At 38.5% G+C, this 23,867-nt stretch overlaps 1 protein-coding gene across 1 annotated transcript in view; it reads left to right on the forward strand.

Moving 5' to 3' along the window:
* The window catches only part of WWC3 (WWC family member 3), a 102,207-nt gene extending 81,792 nt beyond the window's left edge, over positions 1-20,415 (forward strand). Inside the window, exons 12-23 of the mRNA XM_054384655.1 lie at positions 2,154-2,274; positions 3,009-3,083; positions 4,056-4,142; positions 6,453-6,645; positions 10,654-10,821; positions 11,451-11,602; positions 12,260-12,419; positions 13,596-13,760; positions 15,075-15,167; positions 17,987-18,214; positions 18,970-19,097; positions 20,337-20,415. Coding sequence (XP_054240630.1) covers positions 2,154-2,274; positions 3,009-3,083; positions 4,056-4,142; positions 6,453-6,645; positions 10,654-10,821; positions 11,451-11,602; positions 12,260-12,419; positions 13,596-13,760; positions 15,075-15,167; positions 17,987-18,214; positions 18,970-19,097; positions 20,337-20,403 — 1,637 coding nt within the window. The 3' untranslated portion in view covers positions 20,404-20,415. The remainder of the gene's footprint in view (positions 1-2,153; positions 2,275-3,008; positions 3,084-4,055; positions 4,143-6,452; positions 6,646-10,653; positions 10,822-11,450; positions 11,603-12,259; positions 12,420-13,595; positions 13,761-15,074; positions 15,168-17,986; positions 18,215-18,969; positions 19,098-20,336) is intronic.
* The last annotated feature ends 3,452 nt before the right edge of the window (positions 20,416-23,867 follow it).

The following is a 23,867-nucleotide window of genomic DNA, read 5'->3' on the forward strand; positions in this document are numbered from 1 at the left end:
ATTGATAGAACATAGAGGTTGGCTCACCAAATTAAAAATTCTTTTAAAAGAAATGTAAAAAAACAACCAAAAGCCAAACCTACCAGTTTGGGCAAATGATATGGAGGAGAGCCTGGTTGAAATTCTGCAGAATGTTGGTGGAACACTGAAATGAGTTGCCCAGGGAGTTGGTTGAATCCCCATCCCTAGAGATACGCAAGGTGAGGCTTGACAGGGCTAGATCTAGTTGAGGGCTGATCTAGTTGAGGATGTCCCTGCTCTCTGCAGAGAGGGTTGGACTAGATAACCTTTAGAGGCCCCTTCCAACTCAAACCATTCTATGATTCTACAAAATACAATTTGATTTTTTTTTCTGTGGCCTATCTTGAACTTGGCTTTTGTTTGTGGTGCAGATGACATGAGTAACACTGCACGATGTGTTATGTGCATAATGGTGGGATACTGTACTGTACTGTACAGGGAAGTGCTCCTGGTCAGCAGATAAATTTCCTGCATAGCTGAAGATGACTAAATTCCAGAATTTGGAGGGGAGGTTGATAGGTTATGGATCAGAAACGATAGAGAACTGGCCCTTCTGGAGATTTTAGTTCCACACGGGACCCAGTGATTTTTTTGGAACATCTTTTGGGCTGTACCTCAGGCTGGCACAGGACTGCTGGGATCAGCGCATCCTGTCTCCCAGTCCCACCGTGGGTTAAAGCTGACCTTCTGTTGACAGCAGCTGGTATAGTTCTGTTTATTTGGGAAACTTTTATCAAGCTTCAAGTCCTGATGTCCTGTCCTGGTGGTTCTCTGGTTAGAGTTGAGATGGGTCCCATGTGGGCAGGTGTCTCATTATCTGGGCTCTGCAGAGGGAGCTCAGCCTATGGGTTGGCATTCTGCTAAGGAAACTTGCTAATTGTGTAGCAGCATTTTATTTCTGGTGCATTAGGATAACGTGTAACAGAGGTACTTAACAAGTTGTTACTTTGAGTAAGACATGTTCTCAGTTGGGGGCAGTAAGCTGTAGATGTCAGCTGGTCCTTGTCTCCTATGCAGCGTGCACTGTGCTACTATCCCTCCAAATTCTGTTTGCTGAAACTGTAAATGCTTCTCTGCTATTTAAGTTTGTCAGCATGATTAGAAGCAAATCTAATGTTTTCTCCACTTTTCAAGTGATGTTTCTTTCCCACTGCTTTTCTGCTTTGAGGACAGTCGTTGGACCTTAAGCAAAAGAGGAGAAAGTTGGTAAAACTTCACTGCATAGTGAAGAGATTGCATAACTTGCACAACTATGTTTACTGTTTCTCTCTTGAACTCAAAAGAAAGCAATCTCAGATTAGCAGCTATCATTGAAGTGTCAAAATCTTACTCATGCAATTCCTGAGCGTTACCGTTTGTGCACATACTTTAAAGGATTGGTAGCTGCTGGACCTACTTGCCTGTGCAAAACCTGATATATAACATTTTTGTTGATATACTTACAACATGAAAATGATTGCTGAGTCAGTATTTATGGTGTTGCTGATGATTTGGGGAAGGGCAGAAGAAAGGATTGAATATTGCTTTCTCCTCCCCCAGTCAGTTTTCAAAGTAATTCAGCAAGAATTTGAAACAGCAGTGGTCTGAGTGAGCTGGCAAGCACTGGTTCTTTTTGATAATGCCTCTCAGACTGTAAATAAAAGCTGCTATTATGCTATGGTATAAACAGTATGCTTTGAGACTTTGTGTTAGGAAAAAAAGAACAAAACCTCACATTGTGTTATCAGACAACTTAAAAGAATTAGTCTCTGTGTTTGTTTTCAACCTATTGTATTTCAGTAGGTAAATCATACACGTTTAGGGTATCGTGTGTACATATGTTGAATGAATGTTAATTCTTCCTCCAGGAGGGATTATGCCACCAGCAAAGGATTTAATAACAATGCAATGAGTTTATACTTAGTCCTGTCAGAGAGAAGTTAGCCACAAACTTACTTCCTTCCTTCATTCTCCCACAGAAAATCTCCGGTCAATTGTATTCTTAATTTTTAGATTTAAAATTAGATGAAAAAGCAATGAGCTGTGTTCATGCTGGTTTTCTGCTAGTTTTGACACAATAAATGTTTCTTGTTTAATTTTCAAGAAGCCATCTTGAGCTGATGTTATCTTCACTTTTTTTTTCTCCTTGACAGCTGTAACTCTGCGAGGAGACAGTGGTAGAAGATCGGAGAGGCGAGCCAGGCGAGTTTCAGCATGTCTCTCAGATCATTCACTGGCTAGTGACAGTGGCGTGTTTGAAGCTTTAAGCAAAAGGTCAGGTGTATAAATGCATAGTAAGCTGGAAATATTCCTGTGTTACCACACGGTCCAAGAAAATTCATTCTGAATTTCTGAATAGGCTTTCAAAATTGCTAATTCTTAGTAACATAAAAATACTGGACTGTGTGTTTTAAAGTAAAGAAGCTTTTTACATGCAGTTCCACTGTCATCTTTGCAAATACCAAGTCTCTCTCACTTTGTCTCTAACATTTAAACACCATATACTTCTCCCTTGAAATAGTTTTTTTCAGTTTATTAGCCATAAATCAATAATTTTATTTCAACTATCTATAACAATAATATAGATTGTGGATTAGAATTCTGAGTAGCATGTGATAAAACTACAAGGAGTAAATACATGAGCTGCTGAAAATCTAAAAATGTGTAGACTGACCAAGTGATTGAAGAGGTGTTAATTTATATGGTTGTTTTAACACAATAAACAGTAACTGGGAAGAAGGTATAGTTTTAAGGATGTCAGAAATGGAAAACAGAATGAATACTGAAGTAAATATCTTGAAAGCAGTATTCTAAACCATCAGATTTTAAAATTGTGAATTATTGCTTCTGTGTACTTTTAAATAGATATCTCAACTCCTTCTATTACCAGTCACTCTGGTATTACCAAATAATTGCTTTTATCCACAAATCACATAATAAATGTTCATTTCATTCTGCTTTAACAGCTTAAGTCAGTATGTAGTTTACAGTCCTTTCTGTTCCTGCAGGAATGAAGATCTGGAAGAACCTGCTTATGGTGATGCTGCCAGTAATGAAGAACCACAAATACATGTTGGATTTCTGTGAGTAGTTACTCTTCCTTCTCCCTGTCAACTCAGCTGGAATTGCTCATTCCTTTTCTTGGGTTTGTCTTCTTACTTTTTAATAAACTTAACTGTAGTAGATAGTTTAAGGAAGTTTCTGATCTGACAGCCGAAGTTTAGTGGATGTACTCATCAGTCAGTCATATGCCACTTTGTGCTGGGGATGTGCCTTAACTGCAGTTCATAAGCATGCTGGCTGATAAAAGGACCATCATTATTTGTTTCAGTAGCATTTATTTTTGTTGTCTGGACCATTAGAGTGAATATGGGTATGGGGATATATCTCTGTGAGTGAGATTTTGTTATGCCAGATAAAAGAGGATTACCTTAGGAAAGTCATAGGTGAAGAGATACAACTACAATTCCCCAATACAGCTTTGAAATCCTGTACTTAGGCCGTGGTGTTGTTGGTAGTGGGCTGGCATGGGGAAGGGCAGATGATAGCAGTGCAAGGCAGAATGTTGTATCTTAGCCTTTCAGAATTGTCTCTGTTGTGTAGAAAATTAATTCACATGCTTGGGAATTTTGAAATCTCAACCAGCTTTGCTGGTTCCATTTCAAAATCCATGCCGATGTGAAAGAGTGACAGATGCATGTAACAGCCTGTGTGTGTGTGTGTGTGTGTGCACACAGGCACATGCATATGCTGTGACTGCTTCACCAGGGAATGTATTTGACAAAACCTGTTCGCTACCAAGAGTCACAGTAAGGAATATTACCCTTTCCAAACTGACTAATGTTTAATTATCTTAGTTCTGGTAATTGTATTACTGTAGCTCATATTAGTAATATTGTTCTGTTATCAGTATATATAACTGTGATTGCTTTTGTTCAGATTTGTGCAAGAGATGTAATAACAAAAGGTGCTTTCATGTTCTTTAAATCTTTTATCTCTATCTGTTAAACAATGGATTGCTACTTGGTGACTAACACAGGAAATTTATTTTCCAGGCATGACAGTGGAAGTGAATGTCTGTTAGTCCATGTACTACAGCTGAAGAACTTCACTAGTCTAGTTGTGAAAGAAAACTGCAAAATGTAAGCTTAAATCTCATCTGCAGTCCTTGTTTTGTGCCATGATCATAAATACCATAGTTTTGTTTGCTTTCATGCAAAATTAAGCTGTTTCTGGAGAAGATGGTATATCTTAGTTTACGTGAGGAAAGGACTGATTTTGTGGATGCAAAATGTCTTTAATAAAACCCTATCAAAATGGTGAGGTAACAAGTGTAGTCTCTAATGACCCCTGTTCTTATGTGTTTATTATGCACAGGAAAAATGCTGAAGTTTTGCTTCCATCACCCCATGCCATCTGACCAAAAAAGCTGTTTATGTTATTTGCAGTGTCCCAGAAATACTATTTTTTGTATAAACTCTCTATAGCTGGTGATATATCCCAGAATAAGCTTATGTTAATTTTCTCCAATTCCTACAGCAACATATATGTATGAATTAGAGATAGGTTGCCCCATATCTTTAAAACCAAAGCAAAAAAAGCACAAGATACACAATACAAGCCAAAACCAATGCACCACCACCAACAAAAAGAACCCAACCAGGATATCTGCAGGCTTTCGTGGCCATTACAGATATCCTTGAATATCTGTAAAGAAGCTTCCAAAGATAATTTTAACACAAATTGAGATAGCTGAGAATTAATTACATTTATTTATTTTTTTAATTTTCTGGTGGCCTGTGCTACTTTTCCATATCACATTATAGACCACTCCTTAGTTTATTCTGAAAAAGGGTTCTTAAATAATGGCAAAGTTGCCATAAAACACCATTTTTCCTGGTGATATGTATCTTAGCATATTTTAAAGAAATTTTACGTGTTAAAGTTGTTTATCTCTGGGAGAGGTTGTTTGAAAACTGGGAAATGGAAATGTGATTATGTTGTATTGTAAAGTCAGCCATTCTGTGGAGTTTAAGTTGACTCACTGGATCAGTTGATCTTTGTTGAGAACGCTTGATCTAGCTAATCCTCCAAACCTCTTGTGGAAATCTGCCTGGGCTGGAATCAAGAAATTGCATAGCTGCAGAGTTAAATCAGTTGGTTTGACTGGTCAAAAAGGTTTATGCAACCAAAATCCAAAAAAGCTTTTATCTGTTTTAAGGAACATCCACGTGCAACTGTACATTCATTGAATCAGATGTTTGGGGCAGCGAGGGTGAAGTTACCTGCAGCAGCCAGTGGCAGAGGGTTTGGATGGCTCCCTTCTAACAGCATGGGAAGCTGGTTAGCTAACTTGATGCTCCACACTACAGTACTGCAGTTCCACCATAGTGATCTCTTCCAGTTGTCATCTGTTTATTTGTCTGTCAGTGTCAACCCCTCTCTGTTGGTGGCACAAGAAGTCATACAACTGTGTAGTCAACTTAAGTGAGCCTCTGACCTGGAAGGGGTTTTTTTTGTTTGTTTGTGGGGGTTTTTTTGTGTGTGTGTGGGTTTTTTTGTTTTCCCCTTGAGCCTTGTTTTATTTCTGTAGATGTCAAGGGTTAGGGCTGAATGAGTGACAGAGGCTCACTACTAACAGCTTCCTCTTCTCCTCCGGAAGCTTTTTAAACCAGATAAAGTGTCTCATCTGGTTCACAACACAGTATCCTGAAGCTGTTAGCTGGCAGAAGGAAAGGTATGGCAAAAAGTAGGATATTGCAGGGCCTAGGCAGACAGTAAGGACAGGAAGAACACAGAAGGACTTCTCTAAGTAGCTCTGCTGTCTGATTAAACTCTGTCAGATTAAAATAGTTGTGGATTTTTTTTATGTTTTGGCTTGGAGTCTCAAATGAGTTGGTACCAGATATTTAAATTTGTTTTTTACAATGGCAGAGGGATGCAGTAGTTGCAGATTTCTTTTGCCCTCCTTTTGTGTTGAGTTTCTTAAGGGTATAGGGGAAAGGTATGCTTAGTGGGTGGAGGGAAGAAATATATCAGTGATGCTTACAGAGCAATTCAATGCATGTGTTTCCATTTGAAATATCATAGCATAGCACCTGGCCTCCAGCTGCTTCAGCTCAGGAGAAGGCTGTAACTCTCCCATAGATCCTATGCCATATTTGCTAGCACCCTGTAGATGCCTTGGATACCTCAGGGCATCTCAAGTGCCATTTGGTGCCTCTGCTTAAGCGGAGCACCAAGAAAAAAGTTTTAGTTAAAAAGACAACACTCCAAATCAGTTTTGCAGTTCTTTCGTGTTAAGATTACAAAGTAAATTCCTGTAACAAGGAGATCTCAGAGCAGGTTCTTAATACAGAAGTTACACTGATGTTTTTACTTAGCTTGATTTTGAGAAATGCAAAATAGCTCTTTTTCTGAATTGTGCTACTTGTCTATTTTGCCATTCCCAGTCATGTGAGAGTTTACTTGCCACCACTTGAGTCAGGCACACCAACCACTTACTGCTCTAGAGCTATGGAATTTCAAACTCCGTTAATATTTAATGAAGTTTTCCGAATCCCCGTGCATTCAAGTGTTTTGAAGTTAAAATCACTGCAGCTGTATATCTGCTCTGTTGACCATCAGCAACAAGAAGAACTATTGGTAAGTGATCCGTTTTCTTAAAAGCCATGTGGTATGGGAAACTAAAAAAGAGAAAATGAAGATGTTATTTTCCATAAGAAGTGCTGATAGAATTACATGTGAATGTGTCTGTTTGCACACATAAGTATAGTTCTGTTACTAAAAAAGATAGGATTTTTTAATAGTTGAAATATGTGCTGTTTAGGTTACGTGAAGTGTCCAGATGATTAGCTAAATTAGCAGAGGTGAGAACTGGTGTCTTTTTGAGCAGTGTTGAAAGTACAGCTACCTGTACTGTTACATTGTGGAGGCATGTTGAAAATGTGTGTAAGATTTACATTCAGTGCTGTGGGATTTAGTAGATAAAGGATTAAGTTTTTATTATTTATTGCATTTCTTACAATATCTGCAGTGGGGAAAGTTGAAAAAAAAATCTGCTGTTGCTAAATGTTGGTGCAAGGAAGAAAGCATTGTGTCAAAAATAATACTACTACTAAAAAAAAAAAATAAAAAATAAACTTTTCCTCAAAGACTTCATCTGACAGCTTTTATACTACAGTGTGCTCAAGAGTTCTGTTTCTGTGTGGCACTGTAATGCATGCATGATCAATCAGTATCATCAAAATAGTTTCCTAATAAAAAGATGACAAACGCCTTGTTATTACATAACAGTAGGCAAAGGAGACTACTCTTATATCAATCTTTGTTGCAGGATAGTAGTGGTCCAGGCAGGTTTAGATTACATGAACTTTTTACTTTAAACTGATCGATGCAGATGCGTTCAAATAAATACAGCAATTTAAATAGGTTACATGTGCTAATTCTGTTTAGATGTGTTAAGTATTGGCTTAATTTAGTTATTATCAAAAGTAAATCTGCCTTAGGGCTGATGGCCTGGCTGTTTTGGAGTGGGCTACCATTTTAGTGAGGGGTTTAAATGGGTTAGTGAAAATTTTATGAAGCCTATAAAAGTACAGGTGTCTCACTGTTATGCTCACTGTCATGCTGGACTATGGGTAAGAGCTGTTTACTTGAGCAAATCTGGTCAAGAATTCATGCTTGTTAGTCCACATTAAAACTAGGTAGCACCTTCATATAAGCGGAAGTGGACCCAAGGTCTTGTCAGCAGTAGGAAATGTTATCTTTTTTGCACTACCATGTAATGAAAGAGAAATGCATGTCAAGAATGGTTAGGATATGTTGGAGAAAAATGCTTTATACTGGTATAGCCTGTTTCTCTGGGAAGCTCAATACCCATTTCAGTGCGCATCATCTTTATATTGACACAAACGCATCTCTAAGCTTACAGCACTTTTATTAACAGCTGTTACTGAATTAGCAAAAAATAATGCTTCTTCAGTTCATATCAATAGGAATTTTTTCTCTTCATAGTCTTAGTGTAGTTTTGTCAGAAATATCTTTTGTCTACAGTCGCTGGTTACATACTTTAGGGTATTAATGTTGCTCAAAAGAAAGAAACGATGCCACAGTTCCTTCAAGTGGCTGCGTTGAAGTAGTGTAGGTATTCAAACATTAGGATCATTGCCTTCTTTTGCCGTAAATGGAAAATAGGCACTTTTTCAAACTGAGAAATCATTTGCTGCCTCTTTGGAACTGCTGTGGTGGCCTCTATCAATAAGCCTTCTCCACTAAGATTACAGTTTTTCCCATCTCTAATCATCCATCCCATATATATCTGAAGTTCTTGGTGACTGCTTTCTTTTCAGTTGGATTATGCCAGTTAAATGCTTTCCTAAATGCAGAAGCCCCGATGGAATGTATCCTAAGTTACACAAATATTTGCACATAACAGAGAATGGAGAGTGGGGGTTGGGGACGGAAAAAAGCAAGAAAAAAGAAATATTTTGGCAAGTAGTCCTGAACATCACTGACATAAAAAAATAAATCTACTAAGCTTTCTACCCCCTCAGCCTTTTATTCATATGCCCTCCCTTGTTGAAAGATCTTTTTCTGTTTTCCTACAGCTGAAACTGCGTTTCTTTAAGCTGACTTGTGGCCTTCTCAATGCTGAGATAAAGGAATTGTTGTTTTCCATGATTAGCATGTATAGCTCATGTTAAAACATCAAAGAAATGTGATTGCCTGGCTTGCAATCACCGGGCATTGCTGCTTCGCTCCAAGTTTCTGGTCTTTTATGGCCCTAACCAACCAATTATTCCCTGTGTCTTAATTTTATGTGACTTCTTCTTGACTGTAACATTGGTCTTTTTGCATTTTGCAATTTGTTCTGGTTTTATTTCAGAACATCTGTCCTGTTACTTCACATCCTTTTAAACTCTGCTCCTTTTCTTACAAATTTTACAATTCCTCTGTTTGACATCATCAAGAGATTCATAAATGGTTCTACTATTTCGCCATCCAAGTTGTTAACAAACACATCGGAGCAGGCACAGACAGACTGCTAGCAGATCCACCTTGGTTTCTTCATCCTTCAGAGCTAGGTCCAAATCTTGAGATGGAGGTGAAATATTAATTACTCCTTTCAGTACTGATACTTTTTAATTGTGTTTGATGGTGATTTTTGTACCCACTCATTCACTTTGTAGTAGCAACTTCTTGGCATGTGTTCTTAGCTGCCTAACAAACACAATGTCAAGCATCTAAAGAGTCAACATGTTTTTTCCAATATTGCTGACAGGAAAGCAACTTTACCCTCTGCCTCTGAAAGCAACATAAAATGTCCTAAACATTTTCCAACTCTCAAGTGTCAGTGTTTGATACATATTTATTTCCTACACTGTACCAGAGCTAGTAGATAATTAGAAGACATCCCTCTTTTGTATATAAATGAGAAGACATCTGTGTTTGTAGCCTCCAGCTACAAAATGCCAGCCTCCAGCTGGCATAAAATAACGTTCTCAGTGACATGTTGTATCATGATACAACATTGTTTTGTTAGTCTCAAAAACTTTCCTCCATTGTCCTTTATACACCTGTTTAAGCAGAGTCCCAGGGAACATTCATCTTGGAAAAACAATATAGTCATTTAAAAATTATTATTATTTTCTGATTAACTGCTTAGTGTCTAATGATATTTCTGTACACGTTTTCTACTGCCTTTACAGTTGTAGTCATTGCATCCAGGTCTTTGTTTTGTGAGAGATCAAAACAATTTTCACGCTATTTTCCCATTAATATAAATGAAAACGTGCTTAGCATGTGATCCATTAGCATGGAGATGAACAGGTTGTAAAGACAGCTAGATAAAGCCCAAAGCAGTAATTGAAGATTAGCCAATACAAAATCATTGCTAAGTCTGCCTAGTGAGCTGGTATACCAAAAAAAAAAAAAAAGGCATGGATTTGCTCACAGCTGTTTTTCATTTAGGTCAACACCACTCAGAAATTTCTTACATAAGCTCTGTCTGGTGGAGTAGGGCTATGTTAAAGTTAGGAATACTTTATTGGGAGGCCTCCATTAAACCTTTTTTTTTTTCACCTTAGCCTGGGAGATATAAAAATCACTTGGAAAGTGGAAAAATTACTTTATGACCTATTTGACTGCCTTATGATACAAATAGGCAGAAAAAAAAGCCAACTGTTTTGCATGACTTTTTTTCCCATTTAAAGATGCATCTGAGAACAGAAGAGTATCTCAAATAGAGTTCTCTTAAAAAAAACCCCCAAACCAAAACAATATTAAAGTAATATCGTTAAAGTAATACTAATTTCAGCAAATACAGAAATCAGATTATAATTGTTAGTGGTTTAAAAATAAAATATTATCAGCTGTCAGCTCTAACAAACATATCTACATCAGTCACAGAAATTTTATTTTTCAGTGAAAAATAAATTACCTACTCTGGTCCTTCCTGACTTAAGTAAGCAAGAGGCAAGAAGTTCAACATCTTAGACATTTTGATGCCACAGAACAAAACTGTCTCTTTTTAATTAGTATTTGTTAAAACGTATTTTTTGCATTGTAAATAAAATAGTCCTTAAATGATAAAGTGTCTTCTGTACAGTGTATGTTTATCTTACTGTGGTGAATGCTTTTTGTTGTTTACAGGGCATTGCTCAGATAAACCTGACTGATGCAGAGAGTTCTGGTGAGATGCAGCTTCACTGGTATACTGTTCAGATCTTCACTGGCTCAGACCCCCAAAGAGCAAAGAACAAAAACCAGTGTGAAGAAAGTATTCCCTGTTCTTCTGGAAATGTAACTACAGTTAAAACAGTATGGCTCTGAAAAGTGATTTTTTTACTTTGTTTGGCCTGTGGGGTGTGTTTTGTGATCTTATCTGTTGTGCACAGAAGATGATGCATTGACTTAAGTCTTGTGGCAGTGGCTGGATTTTAAAAGAATCTTTAAAAGCTAGGTGGTGTCTGGACAGGTGCTTGAAATAGTACTCTGTGTATTTGTATGCACACTTCCTCTTCAGCTAACTAAAACTCATTAAATTTCTGCCACTGCACTTCAAGAGATTTGTCAAGAAAGGTTTGCACACTTTCCATCCTTGGAGATTTTTCACCCCTTGACTGTGCCTTGGGCAACCTGATGTAGCTATGAAGCTTTGCCTGCTTTGGGCAAGACGTCAGACTAGGTAACCTTTCAGGGGTCTCTGCTGACCTAACTTGCTTAATGATGCTCCATAGTGGGGAAAAAGTCTGCCTGGTTTCTGTGAGAAACTACATTCTTGGGACACCACTTACTTTTTAATCCTTAAGATTCAGGACATTTATTTTTATCATTTTATTTAAGGAAAATGAAATGGCCATGTTTTTATTTTGTTTTCTTTGAATAATATGTGTTAAGTACATTGGCTTATTGGAATGGTTTTATTTGAGGTCTGGTTTACCTTTCAGGATGCAGTGACTGCCCTCTTAGCTCGGACCACCGCCCAATTGGAAGCAGTTGAGAGAGAGCTGGCAGAAGAGAGAGTAAAACTGGAATACACAGAGGAGGAAATCTTGGAGATGGAAAGAAAGGAAGATCAAGCAGAAGCCATATCAGAACGGTAAAAATAGTTTACCTCATCAAACACACAAAGTGGTATTTACACTACAGCAGATTCTGAGACCAGCTGCCTGTTAGTGTTACAAAAATTCTAGTATGTGATGGCATGCAAACATGAAATTTAGGGAGTATGAAAACATCATATGAAACAGAAACTGCTAGGGAGGCAACTGTAATGGATTAGCAAAAGCACTGTACTGAAAAAAGGAAATAGTTTGTGGTGAAATGGAAAAATGTGAAAGAAAGGTACACATTGAGGTCCTTACGGAGTGAACCTGCAGCACAGCTCTTAGTATTTCAGTGTTTATTACAATGTTGTTTTGTCATGAATAATAAGCCTCATTTGCTGCATGAGATGCGTTATATTTTTTTGTTACTGTTTTCTTAGTATTGTTATAAAGACCAGAACATAGGCTTCATAAGAAAATTTGTGAAGGAGTTATTGGTTGTTTTTTTTTCTTTAATATGGTGGTGGTCTTTTTTTTTGGCATGGAATGTATTTGCTTTATGTCCACAGAAATGCAATTGAGATGGATTATCCCTTTGGAAATTCTTTATGATGATAAACTGACCTTGATAATGAAATATACAAACATGATGCACAATTAGATAGAGTTTTTTTAATACCTACAAAATTTTTGTGATGTTCTGACTTCAGGAGTTGGCAAGCAGAATCTGTTGACAGTGGATGCAGTAATTGCACCCAGACTAGTCCTCCTTACCCAGAGCCATTTTGTGGGGATTCGTTAGCTGGACACATGTTTGCAGCTCCAGCAGGCCAGTACAGTCCTGGAAAAATGCAGCCTCCACCACTAAAGGTAAGGAGAAAAGACACTGCAGTATGCAAACTGCCACGCTGCCTGGCACACTCCTTGGGTTTGAGTCCAAGTTGATCAGGAGAGGAAAGAGTAAGAAATAACATTAACAACCCTCTGAGCACTGCCTTCATGAGTGTGCCTTATGAGTTGTTGAAAAGGCCCTCTTTAGGGCTGGGATTTTTGTTTGCTTGCTAGTTATTTCTGGACATAATTAATTTTGTTTGTTTGTGGTTTTTTGCTTGGTTTTTTTTTTTTTTTTTGTTTGCTTGGTTGTTTTTTTTAATAAAAAGCCAAGCTATTTTACTGTGGCCGTTATATAATCTGTAAATACACACTCATATCAATGTCTGTGTTAACCTGAAATTGCAACAGAAAAGATCATGATCAGATTCCAATACTCTTTAGAAATAAGAATTTTTGAAGGAATTGCAAAGAAAAAAGCTTCACGTTTTAAGAGTTGCATTGCTGTTTCAGTGTTACAATAAATACGGCTGAAATTTTCAGAACAATTGTGCTGAAATGGATATGTTTGAAACCTTTTGTATCCAAGATACGAAACACTGAAAGTAAGTTGAAATCAGCACACGTCCCTTGAAGTAGAGGAACATAAGTCGTTTGTGTTGCCTCCTGTTGAGGAGTGAGTTACCTTCAAGCTTGGACGCTGTGCTAGAGTAGCGTATGTTTTCTCTGTGTTGGGATATTTTACTGTTCCTGCTTTATTTCAACAGTCTTTTAAGGTCTCTTTCGTCGAGTTTCTTCTCTTGATTTGACTTCCTCCATTTTTATGCTGGCTACTTGCTTCAGGGTCACATTGCCTGTCTTTATTTTCTTCTGTTGAGGCCTGAGATCAGGTGATGGCTGGGTTAATGCCCAATTGCCAATGCTGAATGCAGTCCATGCACTGTGCAGTTATGATTCATGTTCTAACTGCATCTCATAATTGTTACTATTCCAGAAAAGGCTTCTGAAATGTAATCTTATAATTTTGAATGACCTACTTTTTTTTTTTTTTTTTTAATGAGGTGATTCATCCTCTATTCTCAGTGTACATTGAAACTTGAACATTGCTAAGATGGCAAATTGCTTACTTTTCATGTTGTTGAAATGTCTCATTGTTTCTGGTGTGAGAGAGAAAATGAGGAAAAAATAACAAATTTTCCTTCATTGAAATTTTAGGTGGATAAGGAAACCAACACTGAGGATCTGTTTCCTGAAGAAGTTGCTATTCTTCCAAAAGAGAGAACTAGCCGCAGGCCACGGGGTTCTGCTTTTGTTCGCAGTAGTACTATTGTTCGTTCCCAGACCTTCTCGCCTGGAGCACGAAGTCAATATGTTTGCAGAGTGAGTAAGGCTTAAAAAGAAGGGGTGGGGAGGGGCCTTCATGCAAGTATTTAGTACTTTTTTGATAATACCTCCTAAGACTTTGTTACATGTATCAAAAAAAATGCTTCATTTTAATATTGATGAATAGTCTTTCCTTGAATTTAATTGTTGCAGTGGGGGAGAGGTCTCCTGGCTCTTCTTAAGATTTTAAACCTGAGTTTATTACATTTAAAATTAAAGAATCTATGACAAATTAGATAATAAGCTCTTTTCTCTAGCAACCTTACATGTTAGACTAGGGTGATTGATTTTACAGAGGTACAGTGCTGCCTAATGAGGTGCATAAACAGCTTAGTGTAGTGATGCCTAACTTTCAGCTACCTACAAGTTTTGGAAAGGGAGCTGAATGTGTCATCTTAGGGTTATTGCGTAAGTATTCTTACGACTCTGGTTGCTGTCCTGAATGTTACAAGATGCCTGTTACAGTGAGAGCTAGGATTCCTGGGTGTACTGGTGCAAGTAATTGAGGATCAGCGCAACAGTTTTCAAGGTTATGTTAGCTGATTGGTATGTCCAGTGGCAAAAGGCTTATAAGCAGTTTGCTCGTGGTATTGCAGATCAGTATGCGGGTGTTGATTTTTACAGTATTGGTGAAATGCGTGTAGCTTTAGTTGTATCAAAGCTTTTGAGAGCTTGGGTTTGATAATTCAGTAGTGATTTTTAACTTTCATGCTTTTTTCTGAACCAAGGATCTTCTGGTCATTGCTTTCTTATTTACATTGCACACAGTACATCTATGGATATCTTCAAATTCCTGAGTTTGATTTCTGGATTTCATATCTGTTTATGGTATAGAAATGTGAGTAAAACACCCTCACAAAGAAAGATAGTGCAAAAAAGGAAGATGGTTCAACACGCTCATTTAATCTACAGTCCCCAAAATCAGAGAATGGGGGGAAAGTTGGAGACTGTATTGTTTGTGCCCATGACAGTACATGCTTGAGAGAGAAATACTATTGCTTTTAACTTCCCTACTCCCAACCTCCCCCTTTTTCTTTAGGCTGCCTTGTCTTGGCTCTTTTGTAGAATGCCTGGATGAAACATAGCTATTGGTGGTTGAAGTTTTATTGAGTTATGGTGATTATACAGTATAAACAGTTACATAAATTTTTCTTATAAATAACTAAAGCTGAAAAAAGTTGATTGATTAAACCAGGACAATTTTGGTATATTTTAGAAAAAAAAAAAAGCCAAAACAAACAAACCAATCCAGATTTCTTAATGTAGACAAACTTGTAAGCAACCTGCGTTTTCAATCTCTTTCCTAATCAGCTGTATCGCAGTGACAGTGACAGTTCGACTCTGCCAAGGAAGTCGCCCTTTGTCCGGAACACGTTGGAGAGGCGCACCCTGCGGTATAAGCAGGTATAACCAGGAGCCTGGGTTTGGCTTTCACTAAGCTGCTAGAACATTGGCACTTTTATACCTAAGCTTTAGATGTCTGCAGGTACATTCTGATGATTTTAGAAAATGTTTAAGGCTTCTGTAATGTAATTGGGGAGGGCATGTGTATTTTGGGGTTGGATTTTTTTAAGCTAAAAGGTAGACATTGAGAACTTATATTGATTTAGATATAAACTTGATTAAATCCTTAAAATCTAGTTTAGGATGCAAGGTGCAGACTTGGAGAAGTGTGTGAAAGTGGCAGTAGAACATTGAGCTCACCTCCGTGCAGCCTGGTAGATCATTGTATTTGAGACCCAAGTATTCAGGAATGAATAGTTTAAGCCCTCCCGTCAGCCCCTGTGCCACCCCACATACTTGGTGGTTAGCAGAAGTAAATTTCATGCCGGTGTAGGCAAGTAGACAGCTGTGCCATAAAACCACTATTGAATAAAGCTCTGTAAGGGAAATGTTACTCAGTACAGTATTTTCCAACTTCATGACATTGACCCCAGTGAGAAGTCTTGAACACAACTCCTGTGAAGAGGCTAAGGGAGCTGGGGTTATTGGGCATGAAGGAGGCTGAGGTGAGACCTCATTGCTCTCTACAACTACTTCAGAGGTTCCACTCCAGCAGGTCCATGTCCTTCTTGTGTTGGGGGCCCCATAGCTGGACACAGTATTCCAGGTGACGTCTCCCCAGAGCAGAGTGGCAGAATCACCTCTCTTGATCTGCTGGCCACACTTCTTTTGATGCAGCCCAGGATGCAACTGGCCTTTTGGGCTGCAGGTGCGCATTGTGGACTTTATATTGCCCTGGTGGCACAGGGCTGCAGAGCAGCAAAACAGGTGGCTCCATTTGTCTCCCACGAATGGTGGGGTCATGCAGGGCAGCTGAGCGCAGTTCCTGCTTATGTGAGCCAGTACGCACGAGGTCATGGCTGCTCGGTCTGCTGCTTATAGGTGTAGCAGATGTTGGACTGCTGGGCTTTGGCTAGTTCCTCCCCCTCTGGGCTAAAGCTTACCCTGGGGAGTCCAGTCCTCTTTAAGACACGGCGGAGTCTTCTTCCGATCCGCTGGGGCTGAGCTTTCAACGCTGGCTTTTGTAGCTTCCAGCAAAGGGATCTCCTTGCAGGTTCCTCAGGCAAACTGAGGCATGGCAGCCTTCCCAGGGTGCTGGCTGCTTCTCCATGTTGCAGAGGCCACTAGTATGCATGCGTGTGGGAGTGAGAAGACTTACAGGTGATGGCTTAAGCGCTGCGAGCTTACAAAGCTTGAGCAAAGCAAGAGCGTGCAAAGCTCTGGAGCACAAAGGGAGAGAGCAAAAGGAGAGAGCAACCTGTTTACAAGTGGGATAATACTTACATAAGTTTCTCGAGACTGCATTTTGACCAAGGGGGCATTCTTGTCAACAACCTGCTTTAGCCTATAGAAAGCATGAAGCTAGAATTATGCCCTTAAAAGGAAGGCGCATGGGCATCTCATGCAATATGTGCGTGTAGTTGTTTACCCCTTAGAAGGCAGATTGGAGTTGTTTGCCATCTGGCTGGTGCCTGGGCCTTTGTCCCCCACTCCAGAAAGGAGGGTGGAAGGAGGGAACTTGCACAAACATGTCGGGACAAGTTTTCCAGTATTTGGGGGCATAATTCTGGGCATATGGTGCCTTCACCACATCCATCCATCAAATCCATTTTTCTCCAGTTTAGAGAGTGCTTGCCACTGTCTGTGCAGCTCCCTCTTACTCTTTACTTTGACCATCAGGTCTCTATTCAGCCATGATGGTCTATTCCCTTCCTTGCCCAATTTCTGACACATGGGGATTTGAGAGCTCTTATGCTCTAAGGATAATTCAAAGATCTACCAGCTCTGCACCCCCTGCCCCTGAGGATCTTTTTGCATGGGGTCCTACTGACTAACTCCTTAAGGAGCTGGAAGTTTGCCTTCCTAAAATTGAGAGTCCTGACTACAGTCAGCTTTCCCCATATCCATTAGGAGTGCAAACTCCAGCAGTGTGTGATCACTGCAGCATAGTCTATCCCCACTTTTGACAGCAGTGTCACTTGCATTCATGACTATCAGGTCCTGTATTGTACTCCTTCAGGTAGGGTTTTTTGTCATCTGTCTCAGGAAGTTCACTGCAGGCACTGAGGTACTGCAGGAGACTCCTACAGCTTGCTGTGCTGCTTTTCCAGCAGATGTGGGGGTAGTTGAAGTCCCCCAGCAGGACAAGAGCCTGTGAGTCTGCCCATTTGCTGCCGGTGCTGTGTGCATTCATATGGAGGCACTTCGACTGGGAAGTTGGCTGCAACACTTTCTTAGCAGAGCTCCCCTTGATTCTCTTGAGGTGTTTCATGGGAGTTTCCTTGCTGGCTTCTACTGCCTCAGGAGCCCTGCAGTGAGTCAACTCTCTGTTCATCCCAGGCAGCCCTGATTTCTTCCCTCTCCCAATATATAACTTCATTGTGAGTTTTTCATATTGCATCCCTTTTATTATCATCATAATGTGAAATCTTAGTCCATACACTTAAATTAGTTAAATATTTACGAGCCAAAAAGAGATTATGTTAATGGAGAGAGTAGAAAGCATTCACTGGAAAAGTTCATGTATGGTACAGAAAAGCCACACAGCTAATTGGCTTTTTCCCTGTGGGAAATAAATAATCTTTCCAAAACTGTGTGACAAGAAAGATTCTGTGTGTCAAGTACAGACAAGATATGCTCTATATGGCTAAAGACAGACCAGTATGCCATGTTGGGAATAACCTATTGTTCGTTTCATTTGAATCCTAATAATGCAGCAGTCCTGCAGATCATCTTTGGCTGAGCTTATGGCAAGGACGTCCTTAGACCTGGAGCTGGATCTCCAGGCATCCAGAACTAGACAGAGACAGCTGAACGAGGAGATATGTGTTTTAAGAGAGTTGAGACAGCGTCTGGAAGATGCCCAGCTCAGAGGGCAGACAGATCTACCCCACTGGGTCCTTCGGGATGAGCGATTCCGAAACTTGTTGAGGGAAGCAGAAAGGCAGGTATGGTAACATGAAATGAACACTCAACCTATTCTGAAACTTCTGTTTCAACTTCACACTTGGTTGTGATAAGATATCTAAAGGCCTGTTCTTGTAGCACTTCAAACAACAAATGTTGCTTCTATATTCTTGAAGTTAGCATGATAAAAATTATTGCATTGATGATTGCCACACTGTGTGTTTATTTGAAGACAGTTATTGGAGAATGGTCCTATTTGCCAAGGGTACTTCTTGGCTTTTTTTTTTTTTTGTTGGTTCGTTTTTTTGTTTAAAGTTATTTTTAAATGGGTTTTATTATTGCAACTGTAATAATTTCCTTCTGATCTTTGAAAGGTTGTTTTCTGATTTGATACTTCATTTTTTTAACTATTTGGAATGTTCCTTAAGTATGTGATGATTTTTTTTTTTCTTGGAGAAAGAGGATATGGACAAAAAGTGTGCAGCAAACAAAATTGTCATTGGATTACCAGAGACAGAGAGTGAGCCTAAATTTATTTTAAGGTCTTGTTTGAGAAATCTGTGTATAGTTAATGTCATGAGTTTAATACATATCTGTCTGAAGAGCATTAAGAAATGAAACAATACTGTCAGTCTTTTGAATTTATACTTCTTAAATGATCAGATATTTCAGACAGTGTACCTGTATGGCTTTACTGTGGTGGGCAGTTTAAAAAAAAAATCATTATTTTAACCTAGGAATTCCTGGGTGTTGTTTATTCACGTGATCATTTTAAGCGTTATATTCATCTTTCCAGACCAGACAGACCAAATTTGAACATCACCAAGAGCAAGCAGCTGAAAAGATGCTAAAGAAAGCATCAAAAGAAATATACCAGTTGCGTGGGCAAAATCAGAAGGAGCCTATTCAGGTGCAAACTTTCAGGTAACTGGTAATGTGTACTGAAATAGTATAGCAAAAGTTCATTAGAGAGGTTAAAGCTCTCTGAAGCATTTAGCTTAAATTCCATGGCTGTTCTGTATAGCCAGTAGTTTTTAACTCTATATTGATTTGGACACATGAGTTTCCACTGAATTATTTGTAGTGCAAAGGGCTAAGGTAAAATGGCAGTGTTACAATTCCAAAATGCATTAATATTTTAAATAAAAATAATTTTTAAAAGACTTCAAGTAGAAAGCTTAGGTGCTGCTGTCAATTTAGCTTAGTCATTAAGTTCAAATGACTAGTCAGTTCTTCAGTACAGGCCTGTGGGCCTAAATAATGAGTTTAATTTCACACAGTAAATATCCTCTCATAGCTTTACTAATTTTTTTCTGACAGTGTATTTTGTGTACAAGTGCCATTGATAAGCAATGTGCATTGTTTATCAGTGTACATTGTTTGACTTACACTGTACCTTGAAGACTTTATTATTGCAGCATTCAAATTTTAATAGTTTTTTATTGGGAGAGTAACAGGAAGAAAATGTTAGTACAGGATAGATGTGGAGGACAGCTCAGCTACAATGTTAGATTATGTTGTTCATCCAGTGGTTAGCTTTTTAGAACTTTTTTGAACTGAACACTTAAGTGAAATACAGAAGCTATCTCTTTAGGGCAATTTTTTTGTTGTTGTTTTCTTGAATTATCTTAAGCCTTTCTCACAAAGGTAGGTAGGAATAGAAATTTCAGGGTTTTACATCTTACGTTTCTGGTAAGGAGAAGAGAGGGGCTTATGCTTTGTCTACTGAGATACAAAATGGTATGAGAAATTGAATAAAACGAGATGTAGAAAGTTAAGGAAAAGATGTCTTCCTTGTTTAAATTTTTTACCTTTTTAATGCCGACATCCAGTTCTTAATGATACTTTACAGTAAGGACTGTTTGTTCAATAAAGAAGCAAAAAAAGAAGGCTGTTGTCTGTTTTTTTTCCCCCATTTTACATAAGCAAAGAGTACAGGGGTGAAGCTTGCATTGCAGAAGGGGCTTATGCAGGGCTTGTCCCACAGTCAGCTGTGACTGATGTTCAGTGAGTTGTATAAAGCTTCCATGTTGTATTCAAATAAACTATCAGTTCAGCATGTAAATAACAAATACTAACCAGAGTAAAGAAACCATAGTCTTGGGGAAAATTAAAGTAGACATATATTTGTCTAACTTCCTTTTTATCTTGTTTTGATCACAGAGAGAAGATAGCTTTTTTCACAAGACCAAGGATTAACATACCTCCTCTGCCAGCTGATGATGTATGACATGTTGCATTGTAAACATGAAGTATTTATCACTTTTATTTTAATGAAGTTATTAGATTAGCCAAGTTTCTTTTCAATTAAAAAAAAAACCCCAAAAATAAAAATTGTGCAAAAGCTAATATACACATTTTGTAAAAAATAAAAAAAGTAAAAAAAGTAAAAGTAAACAAAAACATTATATATAAATATATATACATATATATTTTATAATAGCGACCGCAACAAGGCTTGGTTTTTCCTTGTTGTGAAACTGACATCTCTGAAGACAACTTATTTTATAAAAGATCGACTATCCTGTTAAGAGCGTGTACAGTTTTTATGCTGTTTTATTTGACTTAAAGGCTGGAAGACAGAAACAAAGTGAGTTCAGGCAAATTCACTGTAGTGTAACTTATTTATAGTGCCTTTTTTTTTTTCCTTGAAGGAAAATACCTACTTTAAGATGTATTTTAAGACTGAAATTTTGTTCTTCAGTGTTTGTCATACAGTAGAATGGAACCATTGAGCTGGTTTTGTTTCTGATACCTGAAACGAAAATACTATGTTCTAAAATTGTCACTTTCTTCAGCTTTATTATCTGTAGCTTATTATGTACATTGTATCCTTTAGCACTGTCTGCGTTATAGCAAAATATTATCACCTGCAATGTGTTTTAACACGGATTAGAAGTGAGGTTAAACGTTGCAGAATTCATTTGCATGTTCTTACTGTGCACTAATAGATTGTTTTCATTTCAGTTGTGTCTAAAATACCTTTATATTCTTAACTAGATTCTCAGTTTAAACGGAGGAAGGAAATGGGTGACAGGTCTTTGGTTTGTTTGGTGAGAAAGAACAATGTGAGCTAGCTGTGTGGAAAGGTCCCTAAAGGGGTAGTGTAGTAATTTCTGCAGTTCTGACTCAGATTCTAATCTCATTCAGGATAGTACGTACGTGCTGATTTTGGAAAGCAGCTGCATTAAGTAAGGATGCTTAAACACACATTCATCTTAAAGGATGTGCTTTGAGGTTACTACATGAAAGTTCTGTTGAACAGTGACACTTTCCAGGAGGAAGGTGTGTAATTCTGGAAGGTACAGCTCACCTGGTTGCTAGTTGGACCAGCTCAAATCTGATGTATGAAATAACTTTACTTGTGACCGTGTGCTTTAAAGAAAGACTCTGTCACCCTGAATTCCCGAGAATGCCAGTTTTGTGTCCTTGCATCCTGCAAGTATGTAAAAATACTTCTTTACTAAGCTACTATAATAGAGTTTCTCATATTTTTCTAATTATACATTACCTACAAAGAGAGGTGCCCAACACAAGACTGACTTTGCAAATTGCTGAATTCTTCTAGAAAGAAGGTCATACTGTCTGTGAACTAAAGGTCAAACTGGTTCCCAATTTTTACATGTCAGGAAACAAAAGCAACAGCCAAAAATGAAGTGAACTTAGCAGGACCAATCAGAATATTTTCAATTTTGTAAGTAGGTCTTTCATGAGTTTCAGGAGCTTACCTTGTCAAAGATCAGGAAAACCCAAAAGTGAAACTGAGTTGCCTTTACTTGTCTAAGCTGAGGCAAATGGTAATGGGGAAAAAAAAAGACAGTAAATTGAAATCACTGATCGCTGAGGATGATTAGCACAGACATTTAAGGTAGTGTTCCCTGTTTCCTCATATAGCCTGTAACCATTACAAGCATCAAGTGATTGAACTGTATATCAATATATGTGAAATTAAAGTATATTTAGCATTTATCATGCTAACCATCCTAAAGTTAACCATCCAATATCGGGTTCCTTGGGCACAGCTAGACATACTCAGAAACTATGCAGATAAAAACCAAATTACGTAAGAAACTTTTAGTGTTTGGGTAAGTGGTAAGAGTCTAGGGACAGCAAGCTTTTCAGTGCTCCTTACTTGAAAAGACCAGTTAGTCAGAATTCCATGTCTCATCTTCAGTGGAGGCCCTTACATAGTAGTGCTCTTAAAAAGCTGCCGTGCAGCGACAGCAGAAGTACTCAGTGTGTACTGTGTTCCTGTGAGAATGATTAGACACTGTAAGAGGTTGCCCAGAAAGGTGGAACTCTGTCCATGGAGGCTTCAAGGACTTGGCTTGATGTAGCCCAGAGCATCCTGGTCATGTCAGGCCTACTTTGGGCAGGGGTTGGGATAGGGACCCTGCTTCCCCCTTGAATTGTTCTGTGACTATACAAAGGGGCAGTGTCTGGTGGCCTCTCTGTCAGAGGGTTCAGTTGGTGTTTTTAAATAGTGACCGCTGTGAGACGTCATCAGTGTATCTTGTGGGTCTGTGATTCTGACTGCTGTAATGAGTTCTGTCTTGATGTGGTAATGAGTTATCATATTCAGTATTCATCTCTCTTGTTTTTGTCACAGTTCTGTATGATTGTGTCATTTTTGTATTATCTGAAAGTATTTCTTCTACAAAATAAAATAATTTGCCATAAAAAGAAACAGAGTTGTGTTGTATGTCAAAGACATTTGTTGAACAGTTTATATTTGCCTCATTCTTAACACTTTGAAGAAATTTTGTATTCTGATTTAGCACTGTCACAGGTGAAGAAGGTAAGAAATTTTCAAATAAAAGTAGGAGAGGGAACCTGTGAAATCGGAGATCCTAGAGGGGTTACACTGAAGACCTGAAAGGGATGCAGCATGCAAGGAATGGCAGGTATGTTCTCCCATGTGCTTATCACTCAAGATAAGCTGACAGCCGTATCAGAGGTTCATAGCTGAATATTCCTGGAATTCATGGGTAGCTCCGCTTGCAAGTCATTGAAATGCCTTTTTCTGTAACAGGTTTGTGCTTTGTGGATTTGAATAGAAAGCAGGCTGCCATTGTTAGTTCTGTAATATCTTATGACTAATTCCAAGGTGGAAGCCACTCAATACTGGTTACCTTTTTTTTAGGCTAAACTTTGCTGCTTTCACAAAGGAAACATTAAACCTGCGTAATTGCAGAAAGGCCATTTCTCAGTTTCTCACTGCAACTCTAAGCTGAGGAGCATGGGCAAAATACAGTACTGACAGATGACTCCTGTCTCTGCCCAGTGTTTGCAAGGCATTAAGGGTATGACAGAGTTTAGGTTATTTTTAAATGGTCTGCTAGAAATAGCCATTTGGAATACCAACCGTCTCTGTCTCACTACCATCAGGATCAACAGCAAAAGCTATAATGGGTATGTCCGTAGCGGTTTTCTCCTGTAAGAACGAAGTCTTACATGTATTTCTTACTGCAGTTCTTATAAGCACTTTGAAAGACGTAAAGGTAAGTGCTATGTAAAAGGAGAATTTTTTAGGAATTGCATGAACTGTGTATTTTGTTTTCAGGGGATGTAAAGTGGAAGTTTAAATTTTTAGGGAAGAGGGAACTTAAGAGTTTCTTTTGACTCTGGTCTCCTTTTCAACCACAGACTCACATCTTTGAGAGGACAAAATATTTATGGAGAGACTTGAGAAAT

This window comes from Indicator indicator, chromosome 1 (assembly GCF_027791375.1).
Source record: "Indicator indicator isolate 239-I01 chromosome 1, UM_Iind_1.1, whole genome shotgun sequence".
NCBI lineage: Eukaryota > Metazoa > Chordata > Aves > Piciformes > Indicatoridae > Indicator > Indicator indicator.